The sequence below is a fragment of the Chaetodon trifascialis genome, chromosome 12, assembly GCF_039877785.1.
Source record: "Chaetodon trifascialis isolate fChaTrf1 chromosome 12, fChaTrf1.hap1, whole genome shotgun sequence".
Classification (NCBI taxonomy): Eukaryota; Metazoa; Chordata; class Actinopteri; order Chaetodontiformes; family Chaetodontidae; genus Chaetodon; species Chaetodon trifascialis.
In genome coordinates, this window is record NC_092067.1 from 12962202 (window position 1) to 12979004 (window position 16803).

The 16803-nt window shown below is 41.8% G+C and overlaps 1 protein-coding gene across 4 annotated transcripts in view; it reads right to left on the minus strand.

The window, feature by feature from the left end:
- frmpd4 (FERM and PDZ domain containing 4) overlaps positions 1-16803 on the minus strand; it is a 31856-nt gene that overhangs the window by 7283 nt on the left and 7770 nt on the right. For 2 of the 4 annotated variants that reach the window (XM_070975671.1, XM_070975672.1), the window contains exons 2-8: positions 10973-11089; positions 5454-5614; positions 5066-5168; positions 3190-3235; positions 2123-2227; positions 970-1077; positions 441-572 (exon numbers count right to left, since the gene is read on the minus strand). In XM_070975671.1, coding sequence (XP_070831772.1) covers positions 441-572; positions 970-1077; positions 2123-2227; positions 3190-3235; positions 5066-5168; positions 5454-5614; positions 10973-11089 — 772 coding nt within the window. Of the gene's footprint in view, positions 1-440; positions 573-969; positions 1078-2122; positions 2228-3189; positions 3236-5065; positions 5169-5453; positions 5615-10555; positions 10853-10972; positions 11090-12756; positions 12772-16803 lie in introns of those variants that run through there. The other 2 variants (XM_070975674.1, XM_070975675.1) reach the window with 2 other exon arrangements.

Consider the following 16803-nt stretch of genomic DNA (forward strand, 5'->3'; position numbering starts at 1 on the left):
ATCATTCTGTTAAATATGCAGCTGGAGCCAGGAGATAGTTAGCTTTAACTTAGCTTGGCATAAAGACTGGAAACTGGGAAAAATCTGTTAAAAGGTTAAAAAAATAAAAAATAAAAAAAAGAAGAAATCTGCCTACGAACACATCCAAAGATCAAAAATGAAGTGTAAAAACAAGAAGTAGTGGTTTCCTTGAGGGACAAAGATGCATTGATCTTCTCTAACTCCTGCCAAGAAAGGGAGTATTTCCCAAAACGTCAAATTATTCCTTCACCATTTTTCATGTATAGCCAGTGAAACGGACAAAGAGCCTGCAGTTTTGCTCCTCTTGGACGACAGAATGAATACAAAAGTGCTTTACACTGAAGACAAGGGTGGTATCCTCCAGCTTTATTATTTAACCACCTCTCTCTCCTGTTTAGTGGCCAAAAGAGCCGTCTCACCTGAGTTAGCATCTCCTGCTCATGCAGGAGCATGAGTTTGCTGGCCGATCCCTCTGCTCTCTGCTCCAGCATCAGAGAGAAGTGCTCAATGCTCTTAATGGATAGCTTTTCTTGCAGGGTCAAGATGACATCCTTTCACACAGACAAAGTCATGGTTAATGCAATATGAGAACCATGCAGATGCAGCAGTATGCTCATGCTCAGCCGTGACCATAAATCATTTTAACGGCTGAACACATACAAAAAAAATAATAAAAAATGTGACCACTAGTGACTATACAGTCACAGTTTCAACTAATGAAGGAAATGTGAAGTGCTGACCAAGTACTCTGTGCTCCACAGTTAATTAAGTTCAAAATGGTTTTATTTGAATCCTAATTTAAATTCAACAAAGCTCCAAAGGCCACAGTGAAGAGAGGAGTTTGCACTTTGTACAGCGCAACTGTGAACAGCATTCAACATTTAAAATGAACATCACTTCAGATTACGCAACTGCATTTCACAGTCAGGTTTTTTTCACAGCACCTACCTTAATGGATGTGTTGCTGTCAAATTTAAATGATTTAGTCTGCCCGTTCTCCAGGTACACCTTCAGAACATTTGGCATAAAAAGAAGGGAGTTGTCCTTCACCGTTTCCTGAGGATGGAAGAAGAATTGTCTGATCAACAAATCTCACTTCTTCCAATGGAAACTTGTTTATAAGCTGCAGTTTAAGTGTGCAAGAGTTTGGTTTTACAATTCAGTAATTGCAGGACCCCTGGGAGAAAGTGATTGCACATTCACAAACTCAATGTGCAAATGACTGATGATTAAAGGGAGAGTAAAGGAATAGTTCTACATTCTGGGAAAGTCAGTTAATTTGCTGTCTTGCTGGGATGAGAGGACTGATGCCACTTTCATGTCGGTGTGGTAATTATGAAGCACCAGCTAAGACATGCTTAGCTTGTAGAGAGACTTGTTTTTACATGCTAAACAAACAATATATAACATGTTAATTAGTGAGCTTTTAAACATGCTGGTAGGTGGATTTTCTTTACATTTGGACAAATCCTGTATTCCCTTGCTTCCAGTATTTATGCTAAGCTAAGCTCTCCTGAAGAGAGCGGTATCGATTTTCTCATCTAAATCTCAGCACTGAAGCAAATTAGCATCCTTTCCAAAATGTCAAAAATATTTCTTTAAACATGTGTGTGACCTGCTGTGGCTTCATTTCATTTCCATGGCATTTTTTATTGAGCCAAAATAGTAGTGAAAGTAATAAAAATAACAATGATACATGTTCTTTCATAACCACTGTCTGGCTTTATGCATGATGCCATCCTTTTTGCTCAGAGGATATGGCTCCTTGATAGTCTTCTTACTTTGCTGTTGCTTCATGAAAAAGCCTCCTCTCTGTGTGACACATCCGACAAATCAGGGAAGCTCTCTGTGAGAGCGTCCCCCTTTTTTCTGTCAATCATACCCACATGCTCTCTATTTCATCCCTGCGATGGCAGCGTGATGAAGAGAAATGAGAGGAGAAGGTGCATTTCTTGCTCATGCGTGTCTTCATTTTACAGTTGGTGATTTCTAATATTTTCCCTCTGCTCTATGCCAGCTTTCAGAGCTCAACTCAGCTGCTGTCGTCTCCTGTTCAGAGCCTTGATGTGTACAGAGTGAATCAGTGTCCAGTGTCACTTACGGGAACCTGGCCATTGATGATGACCTCCTCAGCAAAGCGGACTTTAACAGGATTAGTCTTTAACTTGGCCTTCTTGGCTGCGCTGATGAAGGCCGATTTGGGCGACTTTTGGAGGTAAAGAGGAGAAAAAAAAAAAACTTAAAGGACAATCAGTCTGGAGATGAGTCATGTTTTTTTTTTTTTTTTTTTCATCTCAGGCGCACAATTCAAGGACGTGTTCCCCACTTAAAACATGACAACCTCCCATTTCTCCACTCGGTGCTGATGAAATTAAGGAGGCTCTGTGTAAGGGCATGAGAGGGAGGACACCCGAGCTCGCTGCTGGTGTGTCATCGAGGCTGCAAAGAAACAGTTGGTAAACAGAAGCAATTACAGGCTGAATTATGAGAGCTGCTCGGTCCTCTGAGTATTGTGGAATACTACATTCATGTTTTTTTCTGCAAGTCAAATCCTCATTCAAGCTAAGCCACTTGTTAAGCGGCTGTTTTCTAAAGACTCATCATGCTGGAAAACACCATGAACAAAATGTTGAATTGAAGTGGATGATGAATGTATTTAGGCATTACATTTTCACATTTTAGGCAGTGCTGCATGGTATAAAACACTTCAATACTGTTCCAGTGCATTGCTAGTTATCAGATTTCACTTCTTTCCTACAACATATATGTTGTTCTCTGTGAGCAGGCACTGATGATTTGTCTATTTTTGGAGACGCACGGCTTATTTTGTGAACTGTAAAGAAAGGCCGAATGTATATGCTCATGGGACTGTGTGTTCACCACCATCTGGTGCTCCATGGCTGGTGGTAAACGTTGATGTGGCAGGTTCATCTGAGGTCTTGCGAGGATCTGATGCTACAACATGAGAAGACTTGGACAGACTGCAGCAGTTGGACTCCCTTTGAGTTAGCGGGGCTCTAACACTCAGCTAAGGCAGGACTGATACAGTGCCAGCACAAACATATGGCATGATTAATGACTTGCTTTCATAGAGTCAAAAAAAGCTCTGCAAACAAACAGCCTATAGGAATGCACTTCATTTCATTCATAGAAGATGGAGAAACTCACCGGGTACGGCTGAACAACGGTCAACAATATGGACTCCTTGCAGCTCCTGCAAGACACAAAAAACATTTTTACTGAAATATTCAAGAAATGTTAAGAGGGTAGATAAAATAGGAAGTTTTCTTGTTATTTCTAAGACATCATGGTGGACGGTTGCAGGAGGAACATTGTGTCCCTGTGATGCCCTGTCTTGCCTCCACAGTGCAGAGCTTTACTGCAGAGACTGAGCTCATTCAAGGCCACAGGAGCTGTGAAGGAGGCCACATGGGCACTTTTCCCTCTGCTAATGTACTGTTTACAGACTGCAGCACAGGTCATACGAGGACCAAATGCTCACAGCCAGCCACTCAGCTGTGTCATTGATATTAATCTAATGAGACGCATGAAGAGACACTAACACCAGCATACAGCTAAGTCACCGTGGAGCAGGTGGCCACAAAAATGTCCGACTGAAATAATTGGCTTTGCAACAGCAAACTGAATCATTTTTATTATGAGATGATGACAACAAAATTAAATATATATACAGTGTATATATATATACAGTGTGTGTGTGTGTGTGTGTGTGTGTGTGTGTGTGTGTGTGTATATATATATATATATATATATATATATATATATATATATATATATATATATATATATATATATATATATATATATCATGATGGCCTAATTCTAGTGCTGAAAGTATTCACCGTCCTTGGGGCAGCTGGATTTGTGAGATCATGAGATCACACAGTGGGAAAATCCATCTTCATCAAAGATGCTCTATAACAACCAGATTATCCATTACAAGCTACACCAATGTTATACGCCTCCTGTCTCCTAAGTGGGCACGTCGCCTCTCCCTCACACCCCCATTGGCATTTTTAACACTAACGCATTACTGACTGACAATTTATTGTTTTTATATATATATATATATATATATATATATATATGCAGCTTGTTAAAAATGGGCCCAGTATTTACTTTGGTGGCTAGGATGTCTGTGTCCGTGTTCACTTCTCCCATTGGAGTGAACAGACATAGGACCTGCTGCTCGCCTCCTAAGGGGGCGTATCAGTGGCCACGTCCACATGACACAGATACAGGAAATGACTCTTCAGTGGGGCGTCTCAGCTCCTGAAGTGTCTCTGCACACAGTACACTGCACACTGGTTTGGACCAATCAGGGTGCTATGAGGAACTGCTGCTACAGGTGTGGTTTAGGTGTGACGACAGAGCAACTGCTGCTGTAGCGTTAGTTATATAAGAACCAGAGAGTATTTCATTGAAAAGATCGACAGAAAAGATGTTTTCAGTCCTCTCCCGACTGGCTTCGGCTTGACTCTCACACTCCTGCTGCATCATACGGTTCATTGGTCTGATTGGTTGAAGTTAGCCTGTGGTAGAAGTGATATACAGATGGTTCATCCAATCACCTGCCAAGTATTTCTTTTTCAAAGTGCCTTTCCTTTTCCAGTTTGCATGGCTGACCTCCCAGATGGTTCTGTTTAACAAACCATGTAGTGCATCGGGTTAATACAGATGTATTTGTACTACATCTGTACTAACCTAACACAGCTGACAAAACACGTGATCGCCTTTTAACGAATCACGTGACTTCTAAAACAACCTGGCTGCACCGGTGATGATTTGTCCTATTAGAGGGAGTAAAAAAATATTTTGTGTTTGATATTTAGAATGAAGTAAGATCACTCTGTAGAGATCAATTTTCACTTTGTCATCGAGTCTGTTTCTGAAGATCTTCATCAAAAAAGCCACATCAACTCTGCTCTGATTCAACACTGTAAGAGAATAGCTTTTAGGCACAATTATCCACAACAGGTTTAACAGCAGGCAAATGGCATCTCACCTTAGCGTGTTGTCATACCTGACAAGGTCAATAACCCTCTCCCTGGGTGCTGAGCTGACTGGCTCATCATTAATCATGATGATCTCGTCCCCTGGGATCAGCTTTCCTTCTGATGGACCCCCTGCCAGCAAACACCAAACAAGAGTTAAGTGGTAATACTGTAACTGTGCACTGTGTTCCAGGCCATTTTTCTTGATAGTCCTTGTTTCCTGTCTAGTAACCCAAGGCCTTAATGAATGCTTACTCATTGAATGCTGTTAAAATCAATGAATCATCAGACTGAGCGGGTTTTCTCCTTATCTGGCTACATTTTAGGGGGATTTCATGGGGGAATGTGTTGATAATGGCCACGGAACGAGTGAGTCACTGTTGTATTAGAGCTCACCGCACAGCTGAGGCACTTCACCTGGTGTGACTGAGCGGACCACCACAGGTTTCTCACTGCCTGCCACAAATCCAAAGCCAAGCACTGGGTCCCGTCTCATCTCCACCTTCCGGGGCGCTGGCGGCACAAACTTGTCCCCGTCCAGGCGAACCTCCTCCAGGGAGCTGCTCTGGGAGATGTGGCTGTGAGAGGAAGAGAAATTTTTGTTTTTGTCATTACTACTGGTTGTTTTTCTGTTGGTTTTGCTGCTCTGGTACACGTAGGCAGTACCAGCACAGCTCTGCAAGCAGGAGAGCTCAGCTTTCTCGGTCAGTACAGCACATGCTGAGGAAATTAGCGCTTCAATCGATTACATTTACTATCATCACTGATTGAACATCCATAAAACATTTTCCCTTTCCTTAATTATTAACGGAAACAATCACGATCAGTTGCAGCTCTGATTCCAAAATATGCGTGCTGATCACCTTCAAAACTCCCACTGAACACAGCTGCTCAAAAATAGAACCGCTAGCTGTCTAGAAAACGGTTGGTTACCTTGTGTTTAAATCAATAAAATGGTTAAAGACAAGGTGGCAGATACTGTTTTGAAATAAGGAGCAACGCTGCAAAAATAGAACATGTGGGCGATGGTAATCAAGCTCTGATGTTTGTATTCTCACATTGCAGAGATCCACTGTGGGTTCTATCAAGAGGCAGTTACAGTTTTCTGTAGTACTCACACTGCTATGTGTCACAGAGCAGGCTTTTGCCTTGCCACACGAGTAACGATGCAGGACAGGTAGGACGTGGAGCGTCGTGCTGCTGCAACCTCCTGACTGCCATCTCGACGCCTGCTCTCGATAGCTGGCACCAAACCAAGACAATTTCAACCTTATTTACCCTGATCAATGCATTTTTCTGCATCCCAGCAATACGGTTGTTTGGCTTCTTGAGCTCAGAGGACGTGCACAAACTGTATGTCATTTTCACACATTCTGCAATCGGAGTTTTTACAGTGTTTCTGCACTTTTCCCGGCTGCAGAAGCAGCAGCAGCAGCTCCGTATGGTGCCAACAATGTTGGTTAATTAAAGCCGTGGGCAGACAGTGTGTAATTCACAGTTATTCTTGACACATGTACTATTCAACCACTAAATACTAACAATTAATCTTTCATGGCACAAAGGCACAGTGAGATCTGTCAATTGTAATCCCAATACTATGAAAAAACAAGGGCAACAAGATGTTCAAAGCGAGGTGATTGTCAACTGATATTTTTGGAGGAGGATTCAACAATTCTTTCCCAGAGCTGCTAAACAGGAAACCTTGAACATATGATATGGAGTTCGGATGTAAAAACGGAGCTGCAGAACAGATACAGGAAGGCAACAGGAGGTGGAAGGAATGCTTATACCAGTTTTTTTCAACCTTCATTTTTCTATTTTTTGAACATCAGTCCTGAACTACAGGTGAACCCACTCCTCTGTGGTGCTCTCACATTCACCTTTACAGACTTGAAATGGAGATTTTAGATGCATAAATCAAATGCTCAGCCCTTCAGTAACCCTAAAGAAAAGAATGTAGGACAAAGAAGGATAAATATTACCACCAGTCTGGAAACAGTGACTTTACGAGCCAGTTCTACTAAAATGGAGCCTTTATTGTTTGGAATGAGGTTAAAAGGTCGACAGCATATAGCGACAGCGGGGAACAGACGTTGCTGAGCCTGAAAATTAACCAGCTAAACCTTTTAGGTCTACAACTTATGTCAAACAGTATAAAGATGCGCAAAACGGTCTCCTCTTTTAGTTCCAAATAAAATGCTTTCTATTCAAACTGAACGAGGGTACGATGTTTGACTGGCTGATGTAAAAGGAACTACGGTAATACTGAGTATCCATCTGCTTCCCATTACAGGGATGATGTTCTTATCCCTCATCCCACTCCCGTTTGGCTCTGTATGCTTTTGTCATAACAAAAGGAAGGAAGAGTGAAGAATAATTAATGGTCATTTGCAATAATACTTAAATTATGTATTCTAAAAAAGTCACAAAAACATTTTGCAAGAGCTCGCCTTTTTGTAGGAAACATGCCTTTCTGTTCTAAAAGAATCCAGTAAATATTGTACAAAATCTGACCCGCTGGTGCACACATGCAGGCGGGGGCCCCCAATCTTATTTTTATGGTAATTAAACAAATGCCTTGACAGTAATGTGCTACTGATTCAATTTAAATGATAATACAGGTGAATATAATATGCAGTGCGTGTGTATTATTCACAGGCCATAATATGTGTATTTTGCAATTAAGTTATTATCCTCTTTGTTTCAGTTAAAGATGACATAATGCCAAGTCCTCCACAGGTGAGTTTGGTGAGACCTCTGCATTAAGGAGTAATCAGAAGATAAAGACAGCATCGTCTCTCTCTCAGCATACAAAAGTGGAATGCAACAAGGCCGGATATATTTAGCTTTAAACCGTTTATGTGTGCTGTTTTCAGGTTTTATTTAAAAAAAAAAATGTTAAAAAAATGAACAAACAAACAACCTGCAATCCCACACTCGACACTTTAGTCAATCAGTTTCGTAATTCTGCATACACTGCACGTAAAGCAGTCTAATTGTCTAATAATTGTGAGGGCGAGGAAATAAAAGGAGGATATTGATTAATTGGTCAAATAGAGTTGTCTGGTTCGACTGTGGCGTGGCACAGTCCTATTGGCTGGCAGAGAGGCTGGCAATGATACGTGCAAAGTCTGCAGTAATAAGACTGAAAAGGCGGAGGTGGAATGAAGAATGATGGGCTCGGTGGGTCTCCCTGAAACTTATTTACCTGAGGAAAAACAGTCATTTCGTCATCTTCTAAATAAGAATAAAGCCTTTGTGTCAAATAAGTTCAAATAAGTTTTGTTTCCTTTGGTGACTTATTTAACAACTTCCATCTCAGTGAGCAAAAATGACGATTAGCCCTGGAATGAGCTGTTGTATGTCTCTGTCAAACGCAGCAGGGGGTGTGTTGTAGGGACTGCATAAAAATGTGAGGGTGGGAAACGCCGTCAGCACGTACAGAGTAATAAATAAACAAATAAAAACTAAATAAAACAGCACAGCACAAATAACTTTATTATTTCAGGCCCTGTATGATATTCTAAAACATTATTACCGTCTTTGATTTTATGTCATTTTTCTAATATGATGTCAGAAAGGATGTTTACTGCCCACTGAAGCTACAGGCCAGAATATCAAATAGACTATTAATTGTGCATTTGGTAATCATTTTTAGAAACATCTTTTTAATTGTATCATTTAGATGCAACGAGCGTCTGACTCAGCCAAAGTGCTTTCTTAAATGTATCCCGTAATATATGATTCATAATTATTTCAGGGCCACACTCAAGCCTGTCAGAAAGTGTTTCTTTTATCTGTTTCACACTCAATATATTTTAATACCCCATTTTGTCCTCATCTTTGTCACCCCAACACGAACATGAAGAAATCTGCTTGATATTATTTTGACAGTCACGAGACGACAGCTCATAAGAACAATTACTGCGCTGTGAATTCTTCCACTTCACATTTCTGGAGGTCCCTCTGAGCCACATTTACTTTGGATTTGTGCGTCAGTTTTATCTCTGCAGTGATGAACTCAACAGATTGTGCACAAACCAAAACCATATGGACCTGTGCATCCAGGAAGAGTACTGTCTCCTCCCCGGCAAGGCCACCTGCTAAACATGGCTGGATTCCCATTGTGCAGACAGCCATGCATCTAATGGTCCCTAATCATACTCATTAGCTGCTAGTGTAGCTCCACAGCGCTCTATACAGCAGTCAGATGCTGCACTGTCAGCTATGCTGTTAACAAGATGAGCAAAAATGAGCAGGGAGAAATGTTGGCCTGACTGTCGCTGCACAAAGACTGTTGTTACTCTTGTTTTCATAAAGCATATTTTGGACAAAGTGTCGTAAGCTCATTACCAAAAGCAATATCCCGTCACTCTGGTTTTGAAAGGCTGCTTTGACACGACTCGCAGTTTGTTGGTGCTGAGGCGGTTTTAGTTGTCTGCCTGGAACACAACCTCTTTTTTTTTTTTTTTAATTATGCAATCACAGCTAGTTTGTGTTGGCTTTTTTTTTTTTTTTTTTTTTGCAGTGTCACTCCTCCTTTCAGAAGACTGGCGACTGTGAATTCTCTAAACCCTCCAGATGGAAATCTAGCTTTGTCTATTAAATGTTTTGGCGAGGTCAATTTTGCACGTGATAGAGCGACTGTTCACTTTGCTTAGACATCTTTGTGTGCCGTGAAACGAAATTACTACCCTGCCATCTCATGCTCAGCCTCGCTCAATCTGTCATTCCCCGGTGATATTGATCTCCTCTGTTGAATAATCCTCCAGAATATGATCTCAGCAGCCTCTAAAATGTATTACATCTATGTTAAATACAGTGAGTCACACTGTAAATATTAAATGTCTACCGCTTCTTTCATGTGGTTTCTGTCACGCAGATGAGACGTGTTCCACTTAGAGATACAGCATTTTAGCATCAGCACCCGGTGGCTTTGACAAACTCAGATGGACACAGACAGATCACAGAAAGAGACATTTGATTATTTATGAGTCTTCCTCAAATGTAGGAAGCTAAAGCTGGAGCCAAAACAGCCTCCATGATCTGCCTCATCCAGGCACACTCTGCATCCAGCGCTTCCACTGCTCCTTACTTCTTATATAACTCCTCTGACATCACGCTTCTCATGCTATAACCCATGTGTGACAAGAGCTCACCTCCCGTTCCGCAAACCATGCAGATATACAGATTTGTTTGCATTCAAGAGATGCATGCAGGGAACAAAAACTACTGTGGACATTGTTCCATTATTATGTGTATTAACTGAGAAGACGTAACAATACTGTGAACAAATGAAAGGAGGGGAAAAAATTGCAAAAACAGTCCGAATCTAGTATGCACAGGGGTTCATAAATGCAGCAATATTTTCAGATCCAGTGTCGCACGTCTCGGGTGTGCAAAAATAGAGGAAAGATCAGCCGAGTCGACAGACCAGATGAAACAAGGCAAACAAGCCTCACTTGTTACATTGGAACATGTGCACACAAACACACAAAGGAGACAGACTTTCTTTTTACCTGCCTGCCGCAGATATCCACAAGTGCCAATTACGAAGGATCAATTACGCTGATAACGCTACAACCCAGCATCCTCCGAGGAGCGTGCAGACTCTCGGATCAAAACAAAAGTCCGTGCACAGGTGAATTTCTTCATCGGCGGCAGCGTGCACGCACTCTCTAAAGCCCTCTCCTTGCATTTGGGAGGCTGCATGAGGAGAATTGTGGGTGTGCGAGAGAGTGCGAGGGAGAGTGAGAGGAGGCAGGGGCAGAGTGTGCGCAGCAGCGGAGGGAATAGAGAATCAGTATTCTGAATGCACAGATGGAGACAGTGTGGAGGCTGTGACGTGGCTGGAATAATCACAGGTTGGCAAAGCATCTGAAACATCTGGGACAGAGAAAGCTCCCCCTCTGTTTCTCTAAACACAGGGCACTTACTTGATGTAGCAGTCACGCCCCTCTCTATTGGTGCCCATGTCCCATCCATTGGGGGGTCCCTGTGAAGCACTCCAGGTCCCTGATGGGGGCGGCCAGCCTGAGGATTTGGTCCTGTGGCTGCAGAGGAAGAAGAGACTTTAAACGTAGATCAGCTTCATATCATAATGCGTGCTTTCATTAAAAATCTACTTGCATAACACCTGTAGTATCAAGCTCCAAGGATATATGAAGAAGCAGTTAATCCATCTCCAAAAGGATAATATTTGTCAAAGAAATACTTAAATCATCGTAGAAGTAAATGAGTTGTGGGCTGCTATGAAGCAGCTCAACCCAAGTGATAAGAGAATGATCCCAGCGTGATAAACAATGTTCCATAGCCACAGTTCACTCACTGAATACAAATCAAATTAATTACGTAAGCTCGACACACAGGCGGAGTTGTCATGCCTCACTCTTGTGCTTTGAGAGGCATGAAATTGGTTTTATTTCGAGATGTCAGCACATTCTTTACAAAAGAAGCCCGGAGGAATTTCCTTATAAAGTGGCTATTTGATTTGTATAATGCCACGAAGATTTGATTAAGTTTATCAGAGAATACAACCAGCTATAACTATCTTTTCACCAAACAATTATTTGCAGGCTGTTGTATGGAAGACGGAGCCTGTCTCAATCTCAATCTCAGTTTTAGCTGATTTTCTGATTTTCACCAACAGAACACATTCAGCCTCTTCCCCGTGCTACAAGTTGGCAGAGTGCAGGTATTCAGAAGAGCTGTAATTGGCTAAAATGTTTTCATCTGTCTTTTTGTCTGCTGCCCCCCCCAATGGTCCCCATCTTCCCTTTATCTCTGTCTTTGTGTCTGCACACTGGTGATGCTATGAAAGCGGTGGCAGTAAGTTATGTCACTTCAAAGGCTTGTCTGCCGTGTAACAGGGCTCTTCGCATTCATTATTCAAAGCTCCTCTTTCTTTCCCCTCTAAATGTTTCCCCAGTTACTGAACCGGCGATAATAAATTGTGTGCAGCGTGCTTGTATCTGCATGGGAGTGTGTGTTTGCCCGTGAACATGCCCGGCTGCATGGGCGCACGTGCCCGCCTCATGAGGTATGAATAAAATATTGTCAACACAAAGTACAAGCTAAGAGAAAGAAAATACTGTAAAGCTGCTTGGTGCAAGAGTTAGGAACTTGGCTACAAATTGATGTATATTCAGGGGTCATCTCAATTAATTAACAAAACACACCTGCTACTACAGGGTGCGTTCATTCATAATTAATTCATAAAAGAACTTTTACTACAGCTGAACATGCTGGTTTGAAGTAGGTCCCCGCACGCAGGAAGCAATGTCATTTCTTTCCCAATACAGTGGTGTGTTTGGGGGATATTAGTGTTTCCACATGGATATGGATTTATTTGACCTACAGTACATTAGCTGGGAGCAGGCCTCCATGGTGTATATTTAGAACACATTTCCTGCAGCTCAAATGATGTGTGTGGACACAACTGGATGCTGTCTGACACTGTTGGAGCCATGTTCACCGCGGCGATCAGTCCTACTTGTTACCCTCCATTTCAGCTTCTGGGATAAAGCTCACAGCCATGACAACAGCGCTTGACGTTGCAGAATTACACGTTTAAGTCGAGAGGTGGAAGGTATGAAAGGTCAAAGAACTGTCGCATATGAATACTATTTCATAATGACAGTGTTTTTGCAGATCACACCGTTAGCGATATGTTTGACATTTCTCCAAAGGTCTATGGCATAATAAAGCATATTGTACTTACAGTTTCAGACGCTGTGCCTTCAAAACAAGTTTCTGAACTGACAAATTGTTCCACAAAATCCATTTTGTGTCCCTCAGCCACAGTGTCTCTGTATTAACGGCACAGTCATAGATACTGTGATCTTTGATTTCTTTTGTCTGCAGGCGGGAGGTGCATTATGCCATTGATTCGCAGCACTCCGACTTACAGAGAGGCTGAAAAGGTTCACCCACTGGTGGACAGTGAAACTGATCTTCCTCAGCCAACATTAATAAATGATGCCTGCACAGTCACATCGGACTAAGTAATCGAGCGCCAAGTGGGCAAGCCATGCTGCACAATTCATGAACACGTTACCCAAGAGTCAGAGGAAGGACAATTAGAGCAAGAAGTTAGAAGCGAACGTGTGTTCCCAAAGGACTTCAGTCAGGACAGACTGCCCGAAAATGACACAATGCATGCCGCCTTGTTTGTGCATCTCTTTGGACTTTTTGCTTACTGCACTATTCAGTCGCAAGCAAAAAGTAATCGTTAACAGACATCAGCAACAAAGGGAAAAATGACTCATAGTTCATAAAAATCAATAAAGTACAATGAAACGACATAAAAGCTCTGATACTACAGTGACTAACATCAGGGTTTTATCATCAAAATTGGAAGACCACAGCACGGCTTTATTTAAAGACTCTATTTTGTGCATCTGCCTTGATATTTTTATGATGAACAGTGACAATGTCATCCAAATCTATCACTTTTAATTTGGAAGATATTAGTGTAATCGTCTGAGAGATGAGGAAAAGATCACTTTTCAGGCCTTCATAAAACTTGCATGAACAATGTGATCCTTCCTTTATCACAGTAGTTCACTTTCGCTTTCATCTCCCCGAATACAAGCTGCTCGCAAAGAAGCATTCTGGTGCCTTGTGAAAGGCTGAAATGCTGTTAATGCAGCGAGTAACTATGCATTATAGACAAGCCACGGCTAGGACGAGCGCATTCCAACACAGACACTCAAGTTAGTGTGAATAATTTACAGCAACAATCTCCAAGAGGGCTGGCTATATGAAACCACGCTCTGGTGCCACATGTCTGCCATTACGCATACTGAGAATTAAAGAAATGTATTTTTTCATGTATTCAGACAGCTGTTTTCCTATCACTTACATGCTCGTTCCAACTGTATTTCTTTATTGAGTGCGCTTACATGCACAATGATCAAGTTTTGGATCATCCTGGTTATGTTTTGTATCTGTAATCATCTTATCCTGAGTATAATAACTGGAGATATACTACAAGCATACTGTGGCATGTAAAACCATGTCCAGGTTTCTGAACCATCTCATAGTGGCTGAGATGGTAAGAAATCAAGACAGGCCTGCAGGCAGACGATCAGAAACCTGGCAACTGTTACAATCATGTTTTCAGGGATATGAATAACCAGGTTTTCATGTTACATGGAAATGCCATATCCTGAGGATAACACACATTTAAACACACTCGTTTCTTTCCCAGCATGCACGCAGTGAGAGAAACTGAAGCATCCTGGAGAGGTCCAGAGAGGCATATTAATCTCAATTGTCTTTACATACGCCATCATTAATTAAGCATCGCATTATTCTCTTCCAGTGCAGCCAGTTTGGTGTGTGTGATTGAATACAGGCATCCAGTCTCAGAATCTACTGTATCAACAAGCTATTTCCTTATGTTTGATCAATGCTTGGCAGTTTCTGCTATAAGAATGCTAGTTTTACATAAATTTAGAGATAGAATAATTCAAATCTTTACACATGCTGTGGATCTGAAATCACCTCCGCTCCATTGTTATTACCAATCACTGACACATACCCAACGCTTTAAAGAGCCGAGTTAAAAATAAAAAGTATTTCTTCTCTCTCCTTGAGTGACAGGGTGTCACAAGTATGACTTGAGAAACGCGGTGAAGAGGCAGTGACAGCGCTTTCTTTCTGTGCTCTTGAATTAAACAGAGACACTTATGCAGAGCAAGACCGCTAATGTGATTCTGTTTGGATATGAAATCTGCAGAGACAGATGAGATGACCATCTCCTGGGAGGAGGCCCAGGGAGCGAAGCAGAGAAGTGGCTCAGACAGAGAGGAACCGCTCTGATTAAGGGCCTTATTTCTCCATTTTTTTTTTCTTTTTTAAGCCTGCCTCCATCCTGTCGAGGGCACAAACGCGCTGCTTTTTGTCTCAGAAAACATCTGCCCTCCGCTTGACTTGTCTGACCACCGCCGTGACTCAAACCCTTTGGTCAATATGGCAGCGCAATAAAACATTTCAGCTCTCAGGGATTCCAAAAATACAGCTGAGCATGAAGTCACACGACTATCTTTTTTATCCACTTTGCATTGTGTTTATCTGACATCAGACACGGAAACACTGTTTCCCTGGGATATCTTCCTGATGTGATTTTGTATGAAGCAAAAACTGATGAAGACATCAGCAAACCAGGCAGCCTGCATGGCTCGAATTTTGCCCATTACGCAGTAATACTGAAATTTTCTCCACAGTAACACTCACTTCAGAATAAGAGCGTCTATTTTCCCCCTCGCTATTCCGACTGAATATTGTATTTCTGTGTTTGTCTTTGGAAGCACTGATATTGTTGCCATGGGAAACCGCACTATCCTGAGCAGCTCTCTGGTGCCTCTATATAGAAAGGTTTTTGGTTAGTTAATCTCCTCTGGGTGGGAATAAAACTGCATCTGGGAACCAGCCCACCCACTACGATCCTACTGCTATTTCGCTGTGAGTGAGTCTGAGTTCACCTGTTAAACAGCAAAACACCACGATCTTACAAAAGAGCTGCTGCTCGAATCAACACCAACCTGGAGCATCGCAGGAAATAATTAAAAAAACACATACTCAAGCAATACTTTTTCTCATTAGACCCCAGAGTAATTTCACATCCAGCAGCAAAAAGATAGACACAAGAATGAAGGAAGACATCCATGTTTTTATTATTGTTTGGTTATTACTCTGCATTTTCCCAAGGCTTGCATCGCTCCACAGTGCTCTATGTAAAACATTCACCAAATATAGTGATGAACTTACCCTGTGGGCAAGTAGTCTCGGATTCTGCTGCACCTCATTGTGCTACTCTCTGCTTTTATGCTAAAAGCTCTAAAGGACAGAACAAAATAAATGGTTGCCGGAGACCTCGTCCTCCAGGCAGCTGGCTCACATTTCTGACCCTCCTCTTCGCCGAGAGCTTCTCATGTGAGCAGCTACCAATGACGGATCTTTTGGTCTTTGTGTACTCTGATGAACATTTAGGCTAATCAATTTGTGTCCAGACCAGTGATTTCCTGTCTAAAAAGTTTGCAGTCAAAACATGTCAAGCAATGGTTCACATAATGGATTTTTTTTTAAGCAACATAGCCAGCAGTGAAATCACACAGTCCAACTAAATTTGCTGGAACTGTCCTTCCATGCTTTTCGTGCTGAAGAAAAATCTTGCCGACGCCATCCAGAAAAACATTTCCACACACATATTTAATGTATGCATCTATTTGTTATATAAGGATGACTAAAAATAGTTGCATCATCTTACAATAACACATAATCTGTATGTTTTTTAATGCATGCAATGCAAGCATGCACAGCAATCACCTACACAGTGCCCCATTTCAGCAAACCTATTTAGTCAGGCAATCCCAGTGATTGATAATTGACACTTTCCACATGAATATGTGAAGTTCATGCTCATTATCTCCACAGTGCTGCTGCCAACAAACCCTTTATAACACCCACAGGATGTATTAAAAGTGTAACAGCACTTCTTGCTAAGTTAAGCTTAAGTTCTTCACGGAAAGATCAAAACAGAGCAGCTTTCACGACTTCGGTCAACTGGCTCAAACTGGGCTCTTTAGACACGAGAAGACCAAGTGTGAAAGTTAGCTGTCTTTCAATAAAAGAGCATCAAACATGTTGAAACGTTTGCAAGATTTAAACACGACAGAGAGCGAAGAAAATGAAAGCAAGAGCACGCTTTTGTTCCTGACAGCAGACATATCTGGGGGCGTTGCGTGGCAGAAGGAACAGACAA